Genomic DNA, 27,374 nt, shown 5'->3' on the forward strand with positions numbered 1-27,374 from the left:
ATGGTGGCTGAGAAATGTAGGCACCATGCAATACTAAAATTTGAAATTATGCTGTAAAATGAAAGGAATGATAAACAAATTACACTGCATCAATCACCCTTACGGCGTATACTTCCATGAAGGAAAGTCATGCTGAATCAGTACACACATGATGTAGGTCAGCAATGACAGCAACAAGACAAGAGTGTGAACAAATCCTCATCTACAAAGCTCTCCCTGAACTTCACAATGCTGTCCGACCTATCTATTTACCTACAATAACAAGTCTGGAAGCACTCTTTGTGAAGTAGGATACATACCAACCCCAAACCTTGATGATCAATGCACACTACCAATGGTGGCTCTCCCACATGGTGGATACTTACCAAGTTAGCACACGGGTAGCTGGCATGTTAAACCTCATTAGCCTGGGGATAGCGAGCATGGAACACAAATGTCATACTAAAACTTTCTACTACACTGCTGTCAAGGCCATGAAAAGGTAGCACCTAACGCATCAGGTAAAGGGTTAACAATTTTTTTATTTCAAAGTAGTAATAAAAGAGGCAACTAAGGGAAAGGTAAACCTACACTAATCTAACCTGACTACTACTAACCCACAACTGTCCCTAACTAACCTAAGCTAAACTTACTCTACACATGTAACGAAACGATCTAAACATCAACCCCCCACCCACCATTATGAGACAAGACACATGCAGGACAACACTTACTAACCTACACACATACTATACTATCCTAAACAAACATATATATATATATATTTTTTTAATTTTTTTTATTTAAACAGGAATCCCAACATTGCCCCCCACCCACACAAAAATATTAGATAGAAAGAATAAGGACCCCCCACCCTCTTACCTAACACTAACTAAGCTAATTTCCTATACTTATCCTATAACTAACCCCCCTAAACCCAACTAACAGTATGAAATAGGAAAGAGGTGAGAGGGGAGGGGTAAACGTTCAGGAGGGCAAAATGACTACAGATTTGCCCTCCGTAGTGTGCGCCGGATGGAGCGCACCTTCTTCTTGACCTCATTCATGTCCTCCGTCAGGTTGTCAACCTTGCGAATCAACCTGTCCAATTTTCGGGACAATGCCTGGAAGGCCGCAGGGTCGATAGGAGGGTCAGTGCTGGTCTGCGTGCCGGTGGAGGTGGATGTTGTTGCTGGAGTGGAGTGGCCACGGAACAGCCCTGCTCCCAACACACGGCTGGGTCCAGGTCTGGAGGAAGATGCCTGGTCCGTTGCTGGGTCCCGTTGGGCAGACCTGGTGGATGTAGTGGCGGTGGTTGTTGGTGGCACCGTTGGGGGAGCCTGTGGTGTGGCATACCACGCCCCGGAGGCCCGATCCGAATTATATCTGCGGGCCATCCTCCGATACCCACACTGCACCTGCAGGATGTGCCTGTACCTCATCGCACGGCGCTCGAAATGGTTGCGCTCTGCGGCACTCAGGTTTGCAGCTGTGAAGAGAAAAGGGAAATATTGAGCATTGAATTTACAGTGGGTTGAATACCACAATGGGTCATTTGTCCATTACTAGAAATGTATTGTTTGCAGCAATTGTTACAACATAGTTCACGGAAAGGCTCAGAGGAAGTTCATGTGAATCATGCATACCTAAGGGCATATCACACCTAGCATATCCATTTCTCTACATGATGGATGACATCACCCTAAACTACTCGTCCAAATCATACCTAAGGCATGAGACATTATGGCACCAGCTCTTCCGCATACTGACTTCACTACATATGTCATTCTATGTGATAACAATCACACTCCTCACTCAATGGCATTTGGAATTAGTTGTGTGCTAAGATTGAACCCCTGGCCCAGAATCATATGTCCACACTAGGGGTCAGATGTAGGAATTTTGAAAAATCAACTAGCAATTTGCAAAGCAGAACGGTGTCTCTGACACCGTCTGCGAGTCGCTATGGGGTCCCTAAAACCCACCTCATGAACATCAATGATGTGGGTTCCAAGTTGCCCCACCTTAGCAACTATGGGCACTCACGGGGATGGAGGCCTGCTGGGAACAGCAGAACTCCATAGACGTGACTGCTTTTAAATAAAGCAAGTTATTTTTCCCCAAGTGTAGGCCGTTTACCTGAAAGGAAAATTAGCTGCAATTAGTTAAAAATCACAACAATTCAACTTGGAAATTTTCATGGTAATTATTGGTCCCTTAGACCACTGGCTGTTTTGCGCAGGATTATTTTGGTCCACTCACAAAGGTGAAGGTTTACAATGAGGACCCCTGATAACAGCTACTCACTTTGCAACCACGTACTCGGTTGCAAATGGGATTGCCTACCACTGTGATTTGCAAGTAGGTCTGGTAAACCCCTTTATTATTTGCATTTTGAAAAGCATTTTCCTAATATGTACATGACCACCAAATACATTTTGGAATAGGAAACAGACGTTTGCAACTCACAAACATATATTTATGCCATTTGCAACGTGTAGACATTTTTCTCCCTCTGGCCCTAGGTACTAACTCAAGTCACAAAAGGTGTTAAGTACGTGTAACATACTGGTTGCTACAGTCCTAGGTACCCTGTTTCACAGTAACATCCCAGTCTTTGTGGGTGGTGTGGGAAGAACAACCAACAATCCCATGTTCAATGCACACCCAGGAGTGTACAGAAAGTTCAACAAGTATGTGCCTTCACACACAACACCTATGAAGGGCTAGCAACACGTTGTAGTCAGCCCAACCTTGTCACATCCCAGGTCCACACATGTCAAAATGATATGACTTAGCCCAACATAACATACTATTAGTGAGGCATGTTTTACAACACACACAGAGGAGGTAGAACACCCATTCACATGATTCAACTGAACACCTAGGCCATTGCACTCAAGTCACACACACTTTGAGTTCACCTTGTGGAAGTACATGCCCCCGGAAGATCCGACCTACAGTGTACACAGTCCATTCTCAACTAGGAAGAAACACTTGTCATCAAAGCCATGTGCCTAAGCTTTCTGGGAGACTGTCAGTCTGATATGCAAACTCAGTTGATGGCAAGTCCCTGACCAAGTCTAACATTGACCAGTGTGTTCCAAATGAGTCATACCATTCCCAATTGCCGCCCTAATTGAATGGGCTACAGCCCCTCAATCTGAGAGATGACTAGGTATTGCTTTACAGAAACATTATTCAAATTTGATATCACACTAAAACAACAAAGCCAATGAACGGCCAGCACATCAAATCATGAATTCTCTTGAACACACAGTAATCCATCATGCTTCATTACCAAGCAATGAAAATAGCACTCAGGCGACACTCACTGTAGGTATCGGGGTCGTCAAAATGGGCCACCTCTCCCACGGTGTACGGGGCTGGTCCACCTGTAAAGCATGAAACGAAGAATATACTCAGACTGGGTGAACTGACAAATAATTTCTGTTACAATGACACTGTGTGAATATGACATGGTAATGATAGACTTTCACACATGCTCATCCTGCATGGATGACTTTGTATTCAACATTATCATTGGATGAGTCTCCTGCTCCAGTGTCACACCCTACTACACTCATGCAGTGGCCAGGACAGTCATGTGTCGTCCAAGTTAATCCTCCATTAGTATGCCCCAACAATAATGTTATCCATACATCTCAGCATGTGCATCCCAGAGAGACATTCCAAAACTGGTTCCATGAGGACTGCATGACCACTCACAATCAAACAGGCTATGTGGACAGGTTCAACACACAGCAACCAGACACACATGTGACATATGTGTGAACAACATGACTAACTTCATGTGACGTGAAGGCAACACACATGTATAGCATCATCATGTGTTTCCAATTTTCTGTCTAGCTATGGCGTCTACATATGTAGGTATGTTGTTTCTACATGACGTACTCACTGGCCATTATGACCAGTAGAGTACAAATAGAGCAGTTCACATGTTGCTTTTCTGACACAAATGCAACACTACATTACATGCAGCTACAGGCATCTGGTATGTGTTGCAAAAATGAGCCATCGGACTGGTAGCATAGGTCTTCATACACATTCTGCAACAAATACACATTAGGACACATATGTATACCTTTGTAGCGCAGCATTTGCAACATTTTGTGACGCAGAGAGGGGGCGACTTAGCAAAATACAAATAGATGTTGGATTTTAGTGCTGTTATTGCGTGTACATGTGTTACAAAAATGGGGATTTATGTGTATAACCATGGGCCTAGGTTTCCCTAGCATTACACACAGTCAGCTACTTATTTTGCAGATTGGCTAACAATCATCAAATGTTCACACACAGATTTCTATTATTCCCATTTAATTGATTTGTACTCACCAACATGGCCACCAATCCGGAGTCCCAGGTGGTCCAGCAGGTCCTGTTCCCTGGTGATCAGATCTGCCCAGCGGTGCTTGAGTTGGTGGACATTTTGCAGACTCCCGTAGACCCGGACCAGGTGATGGCGCACCTTCTCCCACCGGATTTGCCTCGCCTCCGTGTGATTCCCCTGTATCACACGGCCCCCAGCTTCCAGCATTAGTGGGAGGAAATGGCTTACTAGCCATATGAACCCCCCCAATTCGTCTTCACCCATCCTGGACAGGCGAGGCCTACCTGACATATTGAGAGGTCTAAAAATGGACAAAAGAAATATGAAAGTAAAAGTGGGAAATGGGGAAAGGTAGAGGTGTGAAAGAAAAAGAAGAAGGAGAAAAATAGCCCAACTAACCCCCCAAACTATGCTACCCACAACAGACTCCCACAGACAATACAAACTATCACAGGTATAGACAAAATAACACTAAACAGACTGAGACAATGTTATACAACAATAATAGATTGACACTAAGACAAAATACAAGGCACACAGGACACTAAAGCAGTAAAACACAGGACAACACCTTTCACACAACCACACAGTCTAGATAAATCTGAGACTGCAAAGTGAAAGTGAAAGTTAACTCCCAGTACAGATTTGGTAAACAGGATATCCTATTACATCACTTCCTGCATAAAATGGCCGCCGTTTTTATTTTCCCGTTATGCGTCATATTTTCACGCATACACAGTTGTGCGTCATTTTTTTTTGACGCATTACAGTGCACATGATGCGGAGTGAAAAAATATGATATGAATATTAATAATTTTTAATGTACATGAGATGACCAACATATTGTCCATGTAGCGTCAATTTTACCACGCATACATCATGGGCGTCAATTTTTTTACACGTACAGTAGTGCACATGATGCGGAGTGAAAAAATATGATATGAATATTAATAATTTTTAATGTACATGAGATGACCAACATATTGTCCATGTAGCTTCAATTTTACAACGCATACATCATGGGCGTCAATTTTTTTACACGTACAGTAGTGCATATGATGCGGAGTGAAAAAATATGATATGAATATTAATAATTTTTAATGTACATGAGATGACCAACATATTGTCCATGTAGCGTCAATTTTACCACGCATACATCATGGGCGTCAATTTTTTTACACGTACTGTAGTGCACATGATGTGGAGTGACAAAATATGATATGAATATTAATAATTTTTCATGTAAATGAGATGACCAACATATTGTCCAGGTAGCGTCAATTTTACCACGCATACATCATGGGCGTCATTTTTTTTTACACGTACAGTAGTGCACATGATGCAGAGTCAAAAATATTGTGGATGTAAATTATACTTTGAAGGCGAAATATTAAGACACTTTTGGATACATTTGTATTTGACTCTGCATTGTGTGCACTCATGTACGTGAACAAATTATGACGCCCATGCTGTATGCGTAGAATATGTAGCAAATGTATCCTTATGTCTTCATGTTTTTACCTTTGGTAAGGTGACTTGTCATGGTCAAACGGTGCGATGTGATACACATTTGTGTTTGGATATGACACGTCCGTTGTTTTATGTATAGAAGGCATTCGCACTGTAATGTTTGGGATACGTTAACTAATGTATTGACCATATTTGACGACATATTTGGTGTAATTGCTGATGGCTATTTTGAAATGATGGATGGGATACCATGATGTATTCCTTCTCCAAAATGTGTCCACATTTATGATGGTGATGCTTTTATCTGTAGTCCTAACAGGGAGTGGAAGAGTCACTTACAGTTTTTATGGGGCTAACAATGTCCCATTAAGATTTTGTGTTTCAGATTTGTGTTGGACTTATGACATGGAGGCCACACATGTGCCTTATGCATGTGTTTAGTTCACAAGTACATGATTCTTGTATGTTTTTGGGGCGGTAGAGGTGGACTTAGGCCCCCAGCACCCCAAGATTTGACCATCCAGAATAGCTACTGTATCCATGGAGTATATTTATTATATCATGGCAAACCTGCAGCAGCAGGCTAATGTAAGGCCATAGGGTATGAATGACTGTTGACCATTCATTCATCTCATTAGCCCATTTGACGTTTGCAGTAATGATGAATTGGAGCTAACTTGCATACCATTTTCCTATGACTATGTTTGCAAGACTCTCAGCGTTCCCGATGTGATAATGAGAGTAATTTTTTGGTTGTCTGTGTCCCTTTCTGCATAAACTGGTTTAGTGTCATGTTACAATCTTCCTGCTAGGTTCAAACTGGGACAGAACTGTGATGGTCTACTTTCAAATATTAGGTTGGTTGTATGACATATGTGTACATGTGTGTGGGAATGTGGATCCACTATCACCTGTCTGTGTGTATGTTGTCACTGTGACTTCAAGGTCTCCTCCTGAGTTAGTGGCAGCTGATGTTGTAGCAATTGTGTATTGCTCATATCACACACTTGAGAGAAGCCATTGATGACATGGTCACGTACACATGGATGGTCCCACCCTGTCTCTGAACACGTGTGATGTGACTTTCAAATGATCTCCAATTTTGGGCTGGATGAGAGACTGTTTCAGTTGTTTGGATCCGGCATGTGTAATTGCCACATTTGTACTCCTGTTGGGCTCTGTGTATGGTAATGTATCATGTCACATCCTACCCTCTGTGCATACATTTGTGATGTTTATTTTTGGTGTGATGAATGTTATAGCATTCTTGATCAATGAGACGACATTCATCTTCAGCAATTTCAAACTAAAGGTGGTCAGAAATGAATAGGCCAAAGCATGATGTGGTGTTTGTTATCTGTGTTTATTTACAAGTGTGGAATACAAGTGATTATAATAACTTAAGTAAAACAATTATTGACAAGCTGTTGGCGCCTACGCACTCCTGCTGCCGTGTTAAGTTGTTCCCCCTCCTGTTGCAGGCCAGCATCCTCCTCATCATCATCCTCAGGCATGTCTGGGTCTGGTTCAAGGAGGGGAAGGTTCCTTTTCACACAAATATTGTGTAATATGGCACAAGTGAGTATGATCTTACAGACCATCTCTGGGGAATAGAGTAGGCTACCGCCAGTGATGTCAAGGCAGCGGAACCTTGACTTTAGGATCCCAAAGGTCCGCTCCACAATGCTGCGTGTCCTCTTGTGGGCGTCATTGTATGCCCGCTCTGCAGCAGTATTTGGGTTCCCATATGGTGTCATTATCCAAGGCTGGATGCCATACCCCTGATCAGCTGAAAGAGAAACACAGAATGGTATCAATTAGATGTAGGAGGCACTGTTGTATGTATCTTTGATGGCAGTAGTTGTGTTGTGTTGTCTGTGACTATTTTGTGTACTAATGTGACAACCTATGGTTGTTGGTGAAAACTTTGGCATTGTTTTTTTTCCTTGGCTGAGCAAATGTTTGTTGGCTAACTGTTTGTCAGCAAGATGTATTGGTTTCTCAAGTACAGTGTGCCCTCCCTTGCATTGTGACATGTGACACAGGTGTCCGTGTGTCCTCACTGGGGGTGTGATGATAGTTCCATGCAGAGTTGAAACATGAAAGTGTATTAGAAACGTTCATATGAACATACCCAGGCCATCCCATCCCTTAAAACTTATGCATTGTATTACTGTACAGGTTATTGTGAGCCTTCAAATTTGCAAGGTGACATTTAGGCAACCACAGTCATTAATGTCTTCACACTAAGCTGTAGAGTAAATTCCAATGTGTGAGAGGGCCAATGGTGACTTGTGAAACATGAAAAGTGATGTGAGTACCTCAGTGTGTTCCTGTCTAGGTGTTGCTATTGTGGTGTATGTGTTGTGTGTCCTAGAGTGTTTCTGTGCAGTGAGTATATAAGTAGATTTTTGTCCTTACCAACAAGTAGTCCATTGCCATACCGTCCATCCTGGAAGTGTTGGTTGATGGTGCAGTGACGGAAGATGAATGCGTCATGTACACTTCAGGGATATTTAGCCACAATGTTGCTGATCAATCCTTGGTGATCGACTATGGCCTGCACGTTGATGGAATGTGTGTGCTTCCTGTTGCGGTAGAGGTGTTCAGTCGCAGCAGGTGGCACAAGGCGTACGTGTGTGCAGTCGATTGCACCAAGGACGTGCGGGAAGCCACTGATGGCGTAGAACCCCTGTTTGGTTTCCTGCTGCTTCTGCAGTGTGTTAGGGAAGCAGATGTGGTGGGGTGTCAGTCCAATGATGGCATCCAGTACTTTAGGCAGGAATGCGGAGAAAGATGGTTGTGATATTCCACCAACCAGGGCACCAGTTGTCTGAAAGGAGCCACTTGCCAGCATGTGAAGTACGGCAAGCAGCTTTGTTTCTGTTGGGATAGTACGTGGAGTCACTAAAGTGGGGGCCAATTGCTGTTCAATATTTGTCAGCAGCTGCTGAATGGCCTGCCAGTTCAACCGGTACCTCTGGATGATGTCTCGTTCCCTGAGGCCATGCAGGGTTGTTCTTGGGCGGAATATCCTCTCCTGCCTTCTGCGCTGCCTTTGGGGTCCCTGCTGTTGTTGTTGTAGCTGCTGTTGTTGCTGCAGGGCTCTGCGTTTACGTGCACGCTGAAGAAAAAGCACCTCCATGTCTCCCTGTTGCTGCTCTGCTGCTCTGTTGTTTGTTCTGATTAAGTACAGGTGTGTTTGCCCCATTTTAACGCCTGCCCTGACCCAGGCGTTAAAATTTCACGATATTCGTGCTTTGCGTGATTTTTTTGCGCCGCCTGCCGCGCGGGAGTGATTTTTGCCCGGAAGCATAAATACGACGCACCGCTGTGTGCGTCGGTTTTTGGACAGGAACGTCTACCCTGCATGTCATTAACGCAGGGCGGGGTGCCGCTTCCAAAAACTGGCGCACATAGCGCCATTTTCCTTGTACGCCGGATTGGGCGTCAGGGTTTAAATATGGGGCAACGTTTGCGCTGAAAGTGCGTCAAAATTTTTGACGCACATTCGGCGCAAACGGAGTATAAATATGCCCCAAAGTGCCATAGAGTTGTTTGAGGATATGCAGGTGTATTAAACACAAAGAATATTCGACATGAACAGAAAAATTTGAAAAAAGTGCAGTTTAGTTGTAGCAGAAACCTACAGTTTCATATATTTTTATTAAACACAAGCTCTCATTTCAATTCACTCTTTTCTGCCACAAAATGCTTCTTTGTGTGAAATGTATTCACTCCTGGAGCCTGGAGGCGGCGGTCCCGCCAGCGGCCACCGGAGGGCGCTCCTCGCCTGCTGATGAAATCCACTGAGCACATTGTATGAAAGGGAGGAGAGTTTCCTCTTCCGGGTCAGGGGCGGCAGAGACAGCAGCGGGTGCTGACGTCACTTCCGGCCTCTCCCTCTGTGTCCAGCCTGCTGCAGAGGAGGAGGGACCCCCTGTCTGTCTGTGCAGTTATCTTCATCTTCAGACCCTCACAGACCCCCTCAGACCCCAAATCAGCACCTGCCCCCCCCCCCCATCCCCAGGAGGAGGAGAGAGCCTGGAAATGTCTGCACAGGTTTCTGCTCAGGTAGGAGATTGTCAGCACCTTCTGCTGTGTTTGTAGAAATAGACTGAATAATCCTGGAGGAAATCTCTGCCAGGAGCTGGGCTCTTCTATCCGGGGACCTCTGGGGGGCTTTCCTTCCGGCCCTGGGGGTGTTTGTGACCATCATTTGTGTTAAAGAGGGGATATGTGCACTGCACTGCATCTTACTGCACTGAGGAATCTGTGCACTTAATTTTACTGAACTGTGAGGAATCTGTGCACTGCAACTTACAGCACTATACAAATCTATGCACAATGCACTGTGTGTTGCTACCCTGTTTATTAGAAACTGTGCATACTGCACTGCATCTTACTGCACTGTAGGGAATCTGTTCCATTGCACTGCATCTTCAGTGCTCTATGAGAAATCTGTACGCACTGCACTACATTTTACTACAGTATGAGGAATCTGTGTGTACACTTCCCCTTACTGCACTATGAGGACTCTATGCACACTGCACTGGTTTTTACTATACTATGAGGGGTGTTTACAGAGACAATGTATCCACTGGTGTTTGCTGCAGTATGCCGTATCCGTGCACACATGCACTTACTCAATCATTTATCTGCCTTCTCATCCATTCAGTCATTTATCCATGAACTCAGTAATTCGCAAATGATTCATTCATCAATTTACTCGCCCATCAACCTTTCATTTATCCACTCACCCATTCATTCACATCACTCACTCCTTCATTTGTCTATATTATCACTTGTGTGTGCATTCATGCATTCATCTCTGCACTTACTCACCCATCCATTTAGTCTCCCATTGACTTATTCACGTAGTTGCCCACTCACCCATCCAAACACCCCCACACACAAGACTGCCAATAAAATAATACGCGCTTTGTTAATAAAGAAGCACACTTAGCTTTTTGACTTTATCGTTTCCTTATCTTTCTTGGAGCATGGTTCTCAAGGGGCCGTTGTAATTCTTGGAGGGAAGATACTCTGAGGAAATTCTGATACCATGGGGTTTTGTTTTGTGTTACCTCCCCATTCCTAGCACCACAGGGTGAAGTGGGGGATAGTCAGGAGCATCGATGAGTGAGCAGATGAATGAATGGGTGAAATATTGATAACCTTACCAGTTGTATCTGTGACAGGTTGTGTAAAGACAAATCGCAGAGTATGAGTTGTAATACTGATTTGATCATGAACACGCATTACACCCTGAATTATGAATTCCCTGCCCCTCAGAAAGGGATCCATAGTTATTTGATCTTAGCATTGAGAAAGACGACACACATTCCAATTGAACAGACAGAGCTTACTCATACGACTGCAAATACAGCAGGCACAGAGGCTTCAGCCAGATGCTGATCTCTAACAGTCTGACATACTGTATGAACGTTGTTGATATGTATAATGCACGTGTACTGGGAACACATTGGGAATCTGACCCGATTGCCTAAGATGCTTCATCGGCTCATGTACATCTGATTGTTTCTGAATTCAGCTGATGTCACATCCTCTTGTACAGGCACCATGGACTCTATGACGTGTGGCATGTATTTAAATATACCAAGAATGTGCTCACACTGCTAACCAGTCCATCCCTTTAATCAATTATATTTATTGTGGAGAAAGGTAAAAAATCAACCATCAGTAAGTGGATGAAAGGAGGAACTGCCTCGAACACCAATGGGTATCTAGTAAACTCACAAGGATGAATTGTGTTGAATTGAACCAACATAAACACATTGTAAGAACACAGTGATAGCTCTTCCTCCTGCAGTCGACATTGAATAGAGATTGAACACTGTATGACATACTACTCCTGGCCAATATCTTATCTCCATTTGGGGCATTACATCTCCACACACGCAGGCCCAGCTCCGGTGGTTAGGCCTTCTACATCACTCCTAAGGCGTGCAGTTACGCATCAGAACGCCCTCACCACTTCTCACTAATCCACAAGAAGCTGATGGCCTGGCTCTTCAATTAGTATCCTGACATTTTTTTATCTCTAATGAACCCCCTAAGTGAGCGCTATATTCTGAAATGCCAACACTAAGGCCCTCATTCTGACCTTGGCGGTCGGCGGAGAGGCGGCTGTCGGACCGCGAACAGACCGGCGGTCCAAAAAATGGCATTCTGACCGCGGCGGTCACCGCCGCGATCGACCGCCACTTCCCCACTCCGACCGCCACGGCGGTCATGACCGACGGGCTGGAGTTTGCGCACTCCGGCCCGGCGGTCGCCCCAAAACCGCCACCCGTATCATGACCCTGCTTACCGCCGTGGTTTCTGGCGGTCGGGAACCGCCATGCGAACCATGGCGGTAGGCACTATCGGGGCCCGGGAATCCCTTCCCTGGCACTGATAGGTGTCCCCCCCCACCCCCCGCTGCCCCCCCGAGTCCTCCCCCCACCCCCTCCACCCCCCTGCCACCCCCCAGAGGTGGTACGAACCCCCTCCCCACCCCCACCCCGAAATGCACATACACGCACCCCGACATGCACGCACCCCAACATGCACATCTGCACACCCCCATGCACGCACACATCACACAACACCCCCCCACCCCCTCCCCTCACGGACGATCAACTTACCTTGTGCGTTGGTCCTCCGGGAGGCGACGGGAGCCATAGGGACGTGACCGCCGACAGCACACTGCCAACAGAAGACCGCCACACAGAAATGTGGGTCGTAATTCTGGGGGCGGTGTTCTGCTGGCGTGGCGGTTGACCAGTCTCCACTTTCCCGCGGACCGCCAGTCTGGCTGCCGGCGGTTTCCCGGCGGAACGCTCCCAGCGGTCGGAATGCGCACAGCGGCATACCGCCGCGGTCGGCGGTCTTCACCGCGGCGGTAACTCGGCGGTCTTGCGAAAAGACCGCCGAGGTCAGAATGAGGGCCTAAGACCCTTATTAAATGCATCTCAGAATTACATTTTTGTTCTGGGTCAGACTCCACTATATCACCCTCATGACTCAAGGGCACGTGAATGGGCTCCTGTCAAAATTATTCACGGTAGAAATGGGAACAAACCAGGGATGTTAACCTAGATTCAGCCTTAATTGCCATAAATAGTACTATATCCTCTTTAATCGATGCAATCCTTTCTCTGAGTTCCAGAGAGACGTTCAACAATGGTGATTGCTTTCTTCCTCTTGTTTGTGCGGTATCCATACTTCAGAATGAGCCATATTGGGCACCTGGGAATTTGTTTCTAAAGGCTTGGTGCAACACTTGTGGAACAAGGGTCCTCCACAAATGTCTGTAGATTCATTGACACATGGAATGCATGAAGGGTGAATCACACTGCCAGTTATAAAGAAGGATTATTGCATGTGCAGTCTATTGGAAATAAATGACTTGGCTGCGGTAGAGGCCGGCTACCAAATAGCGCAGTTGTGGCATACAGCACCAGAGGATATGCTGCAAGGCACAGCCACGGTGATACAAGTGAAGAGGACGGCGTCCAGGAAGAGAGGATGAGACATTAAATTAACAGGTTATAAACCTCTGGACAAAGAGTCTCCTGAATTTTCACAGACGTTTCCATGTGGAATTTGTCCTCTGTGACCCTGACCTCTGGACTGAAAGAAGAGGGTGCTACTTTGATTGTCATTCCATGTGCCTTTGCAACCGGGGAACTCCTTTGTATAGTCTGGTAGGAGAAATGGCCCCTCCCAGCCCTATGTCACTAAGAATGGTATTAATACATAAAAATATGGATCTACAGTGTTCAGCCGATAGAGGTAATTGACGTTGCCCAAGAAACAAATGACTCTTTGAGTCCAACCTATTAAAATTTGACATGAGTGTTCAGGGTATTGGAGAGGTAGTAGTGGGTGGGACTGCCCGAGCTCTGTTTCTAACATGCAGTTAAAATCGCCACCACTTATCCATTGGAGTTGGGACCAGCAGACCAGTTGTACCGTCAGCTCTGTCAGAAATTGCGACTGGTCTGTATTCGGTGAGTAGACACTTCCTAATAATATCGCTGTGCCATATAGGATCCTTTCCACAAACAAGTAGAGCCCCTCTGCTATGGTATCCATGCATTTGAAGAGGCACTGGAGTCTACTCCACATCCACCTTACACCTCACATAGCCATCCTCATATAGGCAGAGTATGTCGTGCAGTAGCCCTGGCTCTGCCAGTGTTTCTGTTATCTATGTTCCTACTCCTTACCGGTGTGAGATTCCTATAGAAAGGCGATGTGTGCCCCTGTTTGAGGTATACATGTACCACGTGTCATTTTGTAGTGGAGCCCATACCCTGAACATTCCAAGTTATTAGTGCTATTCTACCCATAGTATGTGAGTGTTAGACCTGGCATCTTTTGGTGTGTTTCCCCTTTCTTTTGCTTTCTGAACTCCTGTTTTTATGGTATGCTGGATTAGAGGTAGAGGCTCTCAGAGATACTGGAGCCAGTGTGACCACGGTCCAGTGTCACCTGGTGTCTGAAGAGCAGATAGTCCCTAGTGTATTCCACCAAGTATTTGCAGTGGACAACTCAGAGGGCCAGTGTAGAGTGGTGCAGATTCCTTTTGAGTGGGGGTGGTCTCATGTACCTTAAAGGTAGCAGTGAGCCCCACCATGCCTGTTCACTGTCTGCTGGGCACTGACCTGGAGACCTCCGCCTGGACAGAGGTGGAGCTTAGGTCACACTTGGGGATGTTGGGGTTGCCAGAGTGGGCATGTGTGACAACCAGGTCCATGGCAACCAGTCAGGGTGATCAGGAGGACCTGGAGCCTGAAACAGTGGCCCAGGTGCCTGCCAAGAGAAAGGGCAGGGGGTGTGGGAAACCGGCCCCTGATGTTCCCACAGTCCGGGAGAAGGCTGACCTCGAGGGGGACACCCTGGCACTTACAGGGGAACAAATGGCCGAACTGGGAGACCTCTGATAGGTCATTTGGAGGAGGGCAAGACCTTTGACAGGCTTGTCACCCACTTCTACTGGCTCCAAATGAGACAAAATACAAATGCTTCTCGTAGGTCCTGCCAGATTTGCCAAGTGAGTGGCAAAAGTGGAGGGAAAAGTAGAGCTCCTCTACAACCCTTCCCTGTCGCGAGCACCCTTTTAAGTGGGTGGATATTGACATAGTTGGGCCTCTGGACCCCGAGACCGCCCTGGCTAGCAGGTTCATCCTAGTCTTTGAGGACCATGCCACTCTGTACCCCGAAGCTATCCCTCTGAATACAGTGACAGCACCCATTGTGGCCCGGGCACTGATGGGGATCTTCACCTGAGTGGTTTTCCCCAAGGAGGGAGTATCTAACTGGGGTACCAACTTTATGTCAATGTACATAAGGACCCTGTGGAAGGAGTGTGGCTTTAACTACAGGTTTACCACTCCTTACCAACCCCAAAGTAACAGGTTGGTTGAGAGATTCAACTGTACCCTGAAGGGCATGATTGGAGATCTGTCAGACTCCATGAGGCGTAAGTGGGACGTCCTCTTGCCATGCCTTCTCTTTGCCTACAGGGACGTACTACAGAGAGGGGTTGGCTTTAGCCCCTTTGAGCTATTGTATGGGCACCCTGTGAAAGGACCTCTAAGTCTGGTGAAAGAGGGCTGGGAGCAAGCTCCTAGGAAATTACCCTAGGATGTTTTTAGTTACATGCTGGCCTTCAGAAACCAGACTGCCCGCTTCAGGAAGCTCACTCAGGAGTATCTGGAGGAAAGCCAGGAGGACATGAAACGCTTGTACAACCAGAATATTACTCTGGTTGAGTATCAGCCTGGTCAGAAGGTGTGGGTCATGGCCCCAGCAGAACCCTGTGCTCTACAGGACAAGTGAACAGGGCCATTAGAGGTAAAGGAGCACAAGAGTGATGTCACCTAGTTGGTGGACTTGCAGACTCCTAGGAACTCCTTGAGGGTCCTACATGTGAACCTCCTCAAACCCCACTTTGAGAGGTCTGAGTTAACCATGCTTCAGGGAACAGGGTGGGTCAGTAGAAGGCATGACCCTTTCCCTTTCTCTGACTTTAGAACAACAGAGTGACTGTTGCCAGTTACTGGGACAATTTTCAACTCTGTTCTCACTCACTCCAGGTGTCACCCATCTATGCACGCCTGCCTGTAGAACACAAAGTTTACAGATTAGCTGACAGAGGGAAGACCAGCATCAAAGATGAGGTATCCAAGATGTTGGCTCTAGGGGTGATTGAGCACTCCAGCAGCCTTTGGCCAGTCCAGTGTTTTTGGTACCTAAGGCTGCTGCATCTGGTACCACACCAGAACTTCAGTTCTGTGTGGACTACTGTGGGCTCAATTCATTCACCAAGACTGACGCCCACCCCATCCCCAGAGCTGATGCTCTCAGTGATCGGTTGAAAGTTCCTCAGCACGTTTGATTTACCGTCTGGGTACTGGCAGATTGTCTTAACTGATGGGGCCATGGAGAGGTCAGCTTTTTCCACGCCAGAGGGGCACTTCCAGTTCCGGGTCATGCCCTTTGGGTTGAAGAACACCTCAGCCACCTTCCAGAGGCTGATAAATCAGGTCCTGGCTGGGCTTGAGAACTTCAGTGCCACCTACCTTGACGACATTGCTGTTTTCAGCTCCAGCTGGGAGGACCACTTGTACCACCTGTGGTAAGTGTTGAAGGTGCTGCAAGCCTCAGGCCTTACTATCAAGGCCAGGAAGTGCCAGATAGTGTAGGGGTCAGTGGTGTACTTGGGACACCAGGTATGAAGCTGCCAGGTGGTGCCCTTGCAACCCAAGATTGATGCCATTCGAGCTTGGGCACGCCCTAAGACCCAGACAGAGGTGAGAGCCTTCTTATGCCTCACCAGATACTACAGGAGATTTGTCAAGGGTTATGGCACCAGTGTTGCTCCCCTGACAGAGCTGACTTCTAAGCAGCAGCCTAGACAGTTGATCTGGACTGAGACATGCCAAACTGTGTTTGACACTCTGAAGGAGGCCATGTGCATGGCACCCTCCCCGCTGGCCCCTGACTTCTCCAAAGAGTTTGTGGTACAGGCAGATGTTTCAGTGCATGGTGTTGGAGTGGTACTCTCACCGCTGAACGAAGAGGGCTTAGGCCAACCTGACAACTCCCCAGGGAATAGAGGTGGAGTCCAATTGAAAGGCAAGCTTTTGCTGTGGTCTGGGCACTGAAGAAGCTATGACCCTACTTGTTTGGGTCTCACCAACCACAGGCCCCTCAGGTGGTAATGCATATGAGGGGTGAGAACTCAAAACTGTTGAGGTGGTCCATTTCCCTACAGGGGATGGACTTTACGGTGGAGCACTGTCCTGGCACAGAACACACCAACGCTGATGGTCTGTCCAGGTTTTTCCACATTAGTGAGGAGAACTCCCAAGGGGTTGGGTAGTTCTCCCTACTCTCAGCTAGAGGGGACATGTTTAGACCTGGCATCTTTTGGTGTGGTTCTCCTGTCTTTTTGCCCTCTGACCTCCTGTTTTTATGGTATGCTGGACTCTGTTTTTGCTGGTTTATTGCCCTGCGCACTTTACCACTGCTGATCAGTGCTAAAGTGCAAGTGCTCCCTATGTTAATTGTATTGGTGATTGGTTTATCCATGATTGGCATATTTGATTTAAAGTGCACTATGTGTGCCCAGGGCCTGTAGATCAAATGCCACCCACATGAGTAGCCCTGTAAATATATCTCAGACCTGCCACTGCAGTGTCTTTGCTTGAAGTCTTGTACTGCTAATTGGACCTGGCAAGTATACCGATTTTCCAGGCTCAAACCTTCCCTTTTACTACATGGAAGTCACCCCTAAAGTAGGCCCCTAGGTAGCCTCATGGGCAGGGTGTAGTGTATTTAAAAGGTAGGACACATACTGATGTGTTTTACATGTGCAATGCTACAGCTGTACGACCGCCTTGGGCCTACCGACAACAGCGCTTCAGCAACGCAGCCTCCACCGTGACCTGGAGACACAGCACGTCGCACCGCCTGCTTCACACCGCAGCCCTGGTCACACTGACGCCGCAGGATGCCATCACCGAGCTGCTGCCTACACCGTGCCCTGTGGGCACCACACGTCACATCGTCCCGTACCGCAGCCCCGACATCATCAACGCTAGCACTCCTGACTTTGTCCTCAGCCCGGAGTTCACGATTGTGTAAGAGCTCTGATAATAGCCTCTCTGATTATGCCACTACTGTAGTAGGGCTTGAATACTTGCAATTTCAATCCCTACTATAGCAATTTCCTTAATTTGCCACTTTTCCACAGATCTATGTAGTGGTGCTGGAGGAAGCAGTAAGCAATAGTTCTAGGGCTGGAATGCCTTTGAGTCTGCAAACCTGCTAACTTGCATATTTAAAGGATTTTCACCAGCTCTTCTATAATCGTTTCCCATAATGAAAAAGGTTGGAAATTTACTTATGACAATGGCAGAAACATGCATATTTGCTCATGCTAAAATACAGTTCACAAATATTTTCTAGGCATACAATTTCCTGGGCTACTTCTGTAAGTTCTTGTGAATTCATGAAAGCCACTAATTCAAAGACATATACCATGGGTGCGCTTTTGTGAATTCTTTAAGAATTGGGCCCCTAATTAGGTCTGGCGTTAACAAAGACATTTTGTTTTGATAAAACTTCTATTTCTCTCTCTGTCGGCTGGCTTTGCAGTTAGTGATCACATTCTGCTCTTCCACAAGGAGTATATTGGCACACAAAGTAGTTTTGTTCAGTGCAGGGACTATTGTGGCAATCAGTGACGTAATGAAACTGGAGGAGCCTCCCTGCAAAGAATACAGAGATCCGCCCCCTAGACTCATTCAGGGCTGGTGCTGTGCTGAGGGGGCCCCCTATAGGAGGCTGAGGGGCCTTTGTTACGCCACTGGTGGCAATGTGTGCTGTTTGAGACCAAAAAAGCTTTTTTCTTTTTACCAGTGTTTGTTACAATGGTGAGGGCCTGGCAGTCCCCAAAACAATAAAGGGCCATATTTATACTTTTTGACGCACAACTGCGCCAACGCAGTTGTGCGTCAAAAATTTTAACGCCGGCTAACGCCATTCCAAAGCGCCATGCGGGCGCCTTATTTATGGAATTACGTTAGCCGGCGCAGCTGACTGGTGTGCGTCAAAAAAAATGACCCACACCAGGCAGCGCAGGCGTAGGGGAAAATGGAGCTTGGGCGTCAAAAAATGGGGCAAGTCAGGTCTGAGGCAAAATATTGGCCTCAACCCGATTTGCGCCATTTTTTTTTACTCCCAACCCCCATTGAAATGACTCCTGTCTTAGCACAGACAGGAGTCATGCCCCCTTGCCCAATGGCCATGCCCAGGGGACTTATGTCCCCTGGGCATGGTCATTGGGCATAGTGGCATGTAAGGGGGCACAAATCAGGCCCCCCTATGCCACAAAAAAATAAATAAAAAAATACTTACCTGAACTTACCTTAAGTTCCCTGGGATGGGTCCCTCCATCCTTGGGCGTCCTCCAGGGGTGGGCAAGGGTGGCAGGGGGTGTCCCTGGGGGCAATGGAGGGCACCTCTGGGCTCCTTCCGAGCCCACAGGTCCCTTAACGCCTGCCCTGACCAGGCGTTAAAAAATGACGCAAAAGCGGCTGGACGTAATTTTTTTTGACCCGCCCACTCCGTGCGTCATTTTTGCACGGGAGTTTAAATAAGGCGCACATGCCTTGGAGTCATTTTTTAGACGGGAACGCCTACCTTGCATATCATTAACGCAAGGTAGGTGTCCACGCTAAAAAATTACGCAAACTCCAAGATCTTTGGCGCTAGACGGGTCTAACGCCAAAGTATAAATATGGAGTTAGCTTTGCGTCGGATTTGCGTAAAAAAAAAACGACGCAATTCCGTCGCAAACAGAGTATAAATATGCCCCAAAGTGTTTTCAAAAGCCATGTCAAAACAAGACACGCATTGACAAAACCAAAAGACTCACAAAATATGTCAGATGGGTTAACTTTGCCAGTGCTTGTTTATTTTCATGCTTCCCATAATCTTGTTGAAAATGGTTTTCCATTAGGAATATTTTTTGGCACCAAAAAGCTGCATTACCGGTCCCTTGGGTCTCCTCTCAGCACGACGAGCGAGGTCCCTCGAATCCAGCGACTCTGTCCAAGTGACCCCCACAGTCCAGTGACTCTTCAGCCCAAGTTTGGTGGAGGTAAGTCCTTGCCTCACCTCGCTGGGCTGCATTGCTGGGAACCGCGACTTTGCAGCTACTCCGGCCCCTGTGCACTTCCGGCGGAAATCCTTTGTGCACAGCCAAGCCTGGGTCCACGGCACTCTAACCTGCATTGCACGACTTTCTAAGTTGGTCTCCGGCGACGTGGGACTCCTTTGTGCGACTTCGGCGAGCACCGTTTCACGCATCCTCGTAGTGCCTGTTTCTGGCACTTCTCCGGGTGCTACCTGCTTCAGTGAGGGCTCTTTGTCTTGCTCGACGTCCCCTCTCTCTTCAGGTCCAATTTGCGACCTCCTGGTCCCTCCTGGGCCCCAGCAGCGTCCAAAAACGCTAACCGCACGATTTGCAGCTAGCAAGGCTTGTTAGCGTCCTTTCGGCGGGAAAACACTTCTGCACGACTCTCCACGGCGAGAGGGATCCGTCCACCAAAGGGGAAGTCTCTAGCCCTTTTCGTTCCTGCAGAAACCTCAGCTTCTTCTGTCCAGTCGAAGCTTCGTTGCACCCGCAGCTGGCATTTCCTGGGCATCTGCCCATCTCCGACTTGCTTGTGACTTTTGGACTTGGTCCCCTTGTTCCACAGGTACCCTAGATTGGAAATCCACAGTTGTTGCATTGCTGGTTTGTGTCTTTCCTGCATTATTCCTCTAACACGACTTCTTTGTCCTTAGGGGAACTTTAGTGCACTTTGCACTCACTTTTCAGGGTCTTGGGGAGGGTTATTTTTCTAACTCTCACTATTTTCTAATAGTCCCAGCGACCCTCTACAAGGTCACATAGGTTTGGGGTCCATTCGTGGTTCGCATTCCACTTTTGGAGTATATGGTTTGTGTTGCCCCTATCCCTATGTTTCCCCATTGCATCCTATTGTAACTATACATTGTTTGCACTGTTTTCTAAGACTATACTGCATATTTTTGCTATTGTGTATATATATCTTGTGTATATTTCCTATCCTCTCACTGAGGGTACACTCTAAGATACTTTGGCATATTGTCATAAAAATAAAGTACCTTTATTTTTAGTATAACTGTGTATTGTGTTTTCTTATGATATTGTGCATATGACACTAAGTGGTACTGTAGTAGCTTCACACGTCTCCTAGTTCAGCCTAAGCTGCTCTGCTAAGCTACCATTATCTATCAGCCTAAGCTGCTAGACACCCTATACACTAATAAGGGATAACTGGGCCTGGTGCAAGGTGCAAGTACCCCTTGGTACTCACTACAAGCCAGTCCAGCCTCCTACACTAACCAAGAAAGAAGAATCATACACGTGCAGCGAAAGCTTTAGCTCCTCATCCATATTCAAGTGCCACAAGCAAACACATAGGAGAAAAAACATTCAGATGCAGTGAATGTGTGAAGAGCTTTAGTCAATTCCCAGACCTGCAAAGACATCAGCAAACACACACAGGGGAAAAACCATACCACTGCAGTGAATGTTTGAAGAGCTACAGTCAGTTAGCACACCTCCAAAGACATCATCCAACACACACAGGGGATAAACCATATGATTGCAGTGAATGTGTGAAGAGCTTTAGTCAATTACCAGATCTGCAAAGACATCAGCAAACACACACAGGGGAAAAAAACCATACCATTGCAATGAATGTTCAAAGAGCTTTAGTGACATATCAAACCTACAAATTCATCAGCGAACACACACAGGGGAAAAACCATATTATTGCAATGAATGTGAAAAGAGATTTAGTCGGTTATCAATCCAACAAACACATCAGCAAACACACACAGGGGAAAAAACATATTATTGTAGTGAATGTGAAAAGATCTTTAGTCGGTTATCACACCTCCAAAGACATCATCGAACACACACAGGGGAAAAACCATTCAGATGCAGTGAATGTGTGAAGAGCTTTACTCAGTTATCAGATCTACAAAGACATCAGCGAACACACACAGGGGAAAAGCCATACGATTGCAGTGAATGTTTGAAGAGCTTTCGTCGGTTATCACACCTCCAAGTACATCAGCAAACACACACTGGGGAAAAAACATATAACTGCAGTGAATGTGAGAAAAGCTTTAGTTGGTTATTGAACCTCCAAAGGCATCAGCGAACACACAGAGGAGAAAAGCCATTCAGATGCAGTGAATGTGTGAAGAGCTTTAGTCAATTACCAGATCTGCAAAGACACACAGGGGAAAAACCATACCATTGCAGTGAATGCGAAAAGAGCTTTAGTCGGTTATCAAACCTAAAAATACATCAGCTAACACACACAGGTTAAAAGCCATCCCATTGCATCAAATGTGTGAACAGCTTTTGCCATTAATCAGATCTCCAAAGACATCAGCGAACACACACAGGGGAAACACCATACAACTGCAATGAATGTGTGAAGAGCTTTAGTCACTTAACCCTGCAACAACATCTGCGAACACACACCAGGGTAAAATCATGCAACTGCACTGAATGTGTGAAGAGCTTAAGTCAGTTATCACACCTCCAAATACATCAGCAAACACACACAGGGGAAAAACCATTCAAGTGCAGTGAATAAGAGAAGAGCTTCACTCGATTACCGAGCCTACATAGCCGTCAGCAAATTACAGAAAATGATAAAATTTAAATCATGTGGGGCATTCAAATCCCAAGTGATGATAAGTAGATGATAGAAGCCCGGCTAGTCAGTAAAGAAGAAATACACAGATAGTTGTAGAATTATAAAAGTGTCTGTTCTCAGTGACTGCTCATTTCATTTCTCCACACATAAGAAAAAAAAGGAAGCTGCAAGCAATACATTAAGACATCAGCAGAGTGTGGACTAAAAGAAAATAAACAGTTTTGTTTTTTTCTTCAGTAAAATAGAGTTATAAAGAAAAACATTCAAGCACACCTGATCACGCTACCTGTAAAAGCAACACTATGTGCAGTGCTTCGACTAACAAGTGTATTTTCAGCAAACCTTGGGGATTACTGCTAAAATCCATAAACCTAACACACTCAAACCAATTTAACAAGCACCAACTGGAGAATGTTCATAGCTTATTGTGGTCTTTGGGTGCTTTATGCAGCATTGATAGTTCTTTGACCGCGGCCAGAGAACAGTGTCCAAAAGAATGAGAAGTGGAAGTAGGAAAATGTAAGCTGTAACTCTCAGGGTTAATATTTGCAGTGCACAGCATTTACCTCCCAAGACCTAATGCGGGAGAAGTGATGATCATTTGCATCATCACATGCATCTGTAAATGCACCTACCATAGTGGTACTTCCCCAGTGGTGTTCAACAGCTGGATCCTTGGGAGATTGGACTGCTCACCATGGACCATGTAAATGAATCATTGTTGGATTAATTGTATGTAAATATATTTTATGAGTTTCTGATTTGCAGAGAATCAGTCAACCAAATCCTGACCGGGTGCAGGGATAGAATCAGTGCATGATGGCAGCATTATTGATAGGAGATAAAGATGTTGAAAAATGTAGTTCTTATTAGGTATATGAAGGCTTGACGGTTAAGTAAAAATGTAATTGTGAGCAGTAAAGAATTCCAGGTCATAGAAGCTAGAACCCAGAACTGTCGACTCCCTGCTATACATTTTTGGAACCTTGGGACTGCTAATGAAATCTGGATTGAGAAGAAAAGGAACACAAATGATATTCAGGTTTGTGTTTACAAGCAAAAAGGAACCCTCATTTTGTGAACTGCTTGTGAATGCAATAACTTAAAAAGTATGTGCTGCCTTGTGAGTAAAGAATGAACGTTTGTGATGTAGTTGGGACTTCCCCAGACCACAAATAAGATAGATCGCAACATTTTGAATCATCTGAAATGTGCATTGTGTTGCTGGGGCCGCCAAATATAGTGTTCTCATTGCCCAGCCTTGTGTAGAGGAAGGAGTTCTCCAATAAAACTTTCGACAAAAAATCTTCAATCGCCAAGGAGGGTAGAAACAAATACATTCCACAGAATTAATTTCTAACAAAGTGCCAAATTCCTCCTGCCAATGACCATCACCACCTCCTGGTAGTGGTAGTTTGGGATGAGGTCACTTTCAGAACTTGAAAATGAAACTGCTTCTTGATGTTAAATACCAGAATGAGCACAGCACATCTATGCCGCCAGAGCTCTGTCCGTCCAGGCATGTTTCACATTGAAGGATTTCTGAATCAATGAGAGTCAAGAGTCTCAGCACCTGTGACTAAAGAGAGACCGCTTCTGATGGATACTTCTACCTGATGATACCTTACCTTTAGCATAATCCCCAGGTGCCAGTCTGGAGCAGAAACTTCTAGGTTATCACATTGCTGGGAGGGGGCCTGGCATTGCATCAGTGCCAATAGTGCCATCCAAGGGTGTCACCAGAGTCATATAGCGCTCACTCTGGCACAAGGACATCAGTTCCCTTTATTCTACTCTTGGTGCAGATCTGGAGCTCGCTCTCTCAAGGAGTCTTGAGTTTTCTCACAGAATTTTTCCAACAAGTGCAGTACCATGTCTACTCTCAAGAGATCAGGGTTCAGGCCCTGTAGGGATTGGGAAAGACAGGTGTCCATAACAGATGCCCACTTCATCTGCCACTAGTGCCTCGGTTCAGACCACGACTCCTGGTCCTATAACTACTGCCAGAGCAAGCCCCCAAAGCCCATCAAGGACTATGAGATGAGGCTCTTCATGGCCCAGGTGAGGGATGAGAAGCGCAGATGACACTGCTTCCGACCACACTACAGGTCAAAAAGGAAACGTTCAAGAGGTAGGCCCTAGCACAAGTGTTACTGACTTTGGAAGCTGGTGACTGTGTGATGTCACTCGATGTGCAGGATGTATACTCCCACAGCCCGATCCTGCATGTGCATCAGAGGTATCTGCGTTTGGGAGTGGGTTCTACGCACTACTAATTTGTTGTGCTGTCATTTGAGTTAACATCGGCAATTCGAGCTTTCACAATGGTGATGGCAGTCGTTACAACTTATCTCTGAAGGTCGGGCACACCTACTTTGCTGTACCTGGATGACTGGCTAATCAGAGTTGGATCGCCGGAGGCAATATCTCCCCATCTACAGTCAGGTGTAGCCCTACTTTTTAACCTGGGATTCTCAACAAATGAGCTGAAAGTCCACCTGACTCTCTCCCAACGACTCCATTTTATAGGGTCAGTACTGGGTTCCAACTCAGAGGATTGCAGACACTCAGTAGAAATGGTTCCCTCTTTCCAATACAATGCAACCGTCCCAGTTCTCCTAGGTCTGAAGGGTTCCTGCATTCTCCTAGTCGCATATGAATGTTGTGGGCCCTACAGTGTTGCCTCTGCAGGCAGTGGCTAGAGTGCAGGGGAGACCTATCGGAGTACAGCATAATCTCCCCAGTGCTGCAGCAGAAGTGGTTTACTTGGGGAACAAGGTGAGCCTGAGTTGCAAGATGGTCATTTGCCCCCCTTCAGACGTGGCTACAATAGAAATACACTTCAGGGTGGGGAGCTTGCCCAGAGGATCTGGTGATCAAAGGTCTTTGGTCTCTGGAAGAACAGGTTCTGTCAGAAATATGGACAATGTGGCTGGCACTCAAGGCCTTCTCCATCCACGGTCAGTCTGTCCAGATCCTGACGGATGACTCTGCAGTGATGTGTTATGTCAATAAGCTAGAGGGAATAGGGTCTCATCTCATTTGCCTGCAAGCATTGAAACTTGTCTTGGGCACACCACCAAGGAATGTGATCACCAAAAGCCCCGGAGCGGAGTGTTTCTGAATGCCAGAGCCGACAGCCTTTGCTGCCGTTATCTTGTAGATCATGAGTGGCATCTGCTATGGCTATTAGCTCAGGCAATTTTTACCAGTGCGGTACTCCCCAGGCGGACTTGTTTGCATTTTCCTAATATGCTCAGTTCTAGAGTTCTGTGCCCTCCAGTATCCATTCATGGGAGACTTGGGGGCCACATTTCAGTTGAGGTGGAGCTTTAAACTGCACTACACATTTCCTTTGATTTCTTGGGTTTTGCGGAAGATACACCAGACCGGTCATAAGTAATCATCGCCCAAATTGGCCAAGGGAAGTGTGGCATTAAGACTTTCACTCTGCTCCATATGTCCCCTTTTGAAGCTGCCTTTCAGACTAGACTTTCTCTCTCAGTTGGAGGGAATGGTGCTGCATTCCAGTTTCCAACAGGGACATCTGAACTTGCAGCTGCCACCAGAGGTGGTAGACATCACCTTGTCAGCGTGTCTACCCTCCACCAACTCCATCAGAACAAGAGGTTACTTACCTGCGGTAACAACCTTTCTGGGGTATACTCTATCTACCTCCTTATTGACCTACCAACCTCCCTGTTTAATGGATGTGTTATAGGGCGAGTTAATATGATTCCAAATTCATTTTGGTACTGGGTGACTCTATTGATGTTAGTCAGTCTGCTGGTCTCGAAGCTGGGAAAAATGGATGAAAACTGATGTCCTTGTGCACTATATGGCTTTGGTGACATCATCAGGTACCTCTTCTGGGCCCGATGTGAACCATCGCCCCCTACTGGCGATGTGAGAGCGTTGAAGTTTCGGGATCCAGACTGGCGACTGGGATTATTCTACAGGTGATAAATCTGCAGGCAGATAAGAATATCCACCAGAAAGGTCTTTACCACAGGTAAGTACCTTCCTTGCCTCGCGCGTGACACAGTGGGAGTTTGCTGAGAACTGTCTTCTCCGCCTCGGCTGAAGCCACTGGGAATGTTTGATTAATTTAAATGGTTTGTTGATTGATAAGGAATCTGTCCCTAACTTTCAGTGTGGATGGGCAGAGATGAGGAGCTGCAGGTAGTTGCTCAGACACCCATTTGTGTGACTTTAAGGCAACAGATATCAGGAAAACAGAATTGCATTTTGAAAGCTGCTTTTGTCAATGTATTGTAGCCTCAAAATGAAAATAACAAGTCTTTTTTTTTTTTTTTTAAACAAATGTGAGAAGTTTTAAATATCTAATAATTTTCCTCCTAATACCACATGACCCAAGTGTCCTGTAAAAATTGTCCAAAAGTATGAAACACACTGAAGCTAGTGGACACCAGACACTCTCTCACAACCCAGCCTACTCTACACCTTCTCCAGAAGCACCTATAGGAGACTGGCAGTGAACACCAGGCTCTCTCACAACCCAGCCTACTCTAGACCTTCTCCAGAAGCACCTATAGGAGACTGGGGGGTGAGCACCAGACATCCTCTATGCCAAACCCAAGCTATTCTATACTGCCTCCTGCAGCACCTGTAGAAGACTTGTGGGTGAACACTTCAGGCCAACATAACAAAACAAGGCCTGCTGATCAACCCCGTCCTAGAGAACAACCAGGGCTTTTTTGGTCTGACGTGTGATTGGAAAGTGCATCAGTCACCGTCTTTAGCGGTGAGACTCCAGCTCT

General features: G+C 46.2%; 1 protein-coding gene across 1 annotated transcript in view; it reads left to right on the plus strand.

Moving 5' to 3' along the window:
• The window catches only part of LOC138288398 (zinc finger protein 883-like), a 31,408-nt gene extending 8,878 nt beyond the window's left edge, over positions 1-22,530 (plus strand). The window contains exons 2-4 of the mRNA XM_069229959.1: positions 17,709-17,964; positions 21,561-22,252; positions 22,307-22,530. Coding sequence (XP_069086060.1) covers positions 17,709-17,964; positions 21,561-22,252; positions 22,307-22,530 — 1,172 coding nt within the window. The remainder of the gene's footprint in view (positions 1-17,708; positions 17,965-21,560; positions 22,253-22,306) is intronic.
• The last annotated feature ends 4,844 nt before the right edge of the window (positions 22,531-27,374 follow it).

This window comes from Pleurodeles waltl, chromosome 4_1 (assembly GCF_031143425.1).
Source record: "Pleurodeles waltl isolate 20211129_DDA chromosome 4_1, aPleWal1.hap1.20221129, whole genome shotgun sequence".
Taxonomy (NCBI): domain Eukaryota; kingdom Metazoa; phylum Chordata; class Amphibia; order Caudata; family Salamandridae; genus Pleurodeles; species Pleurodeles waltl.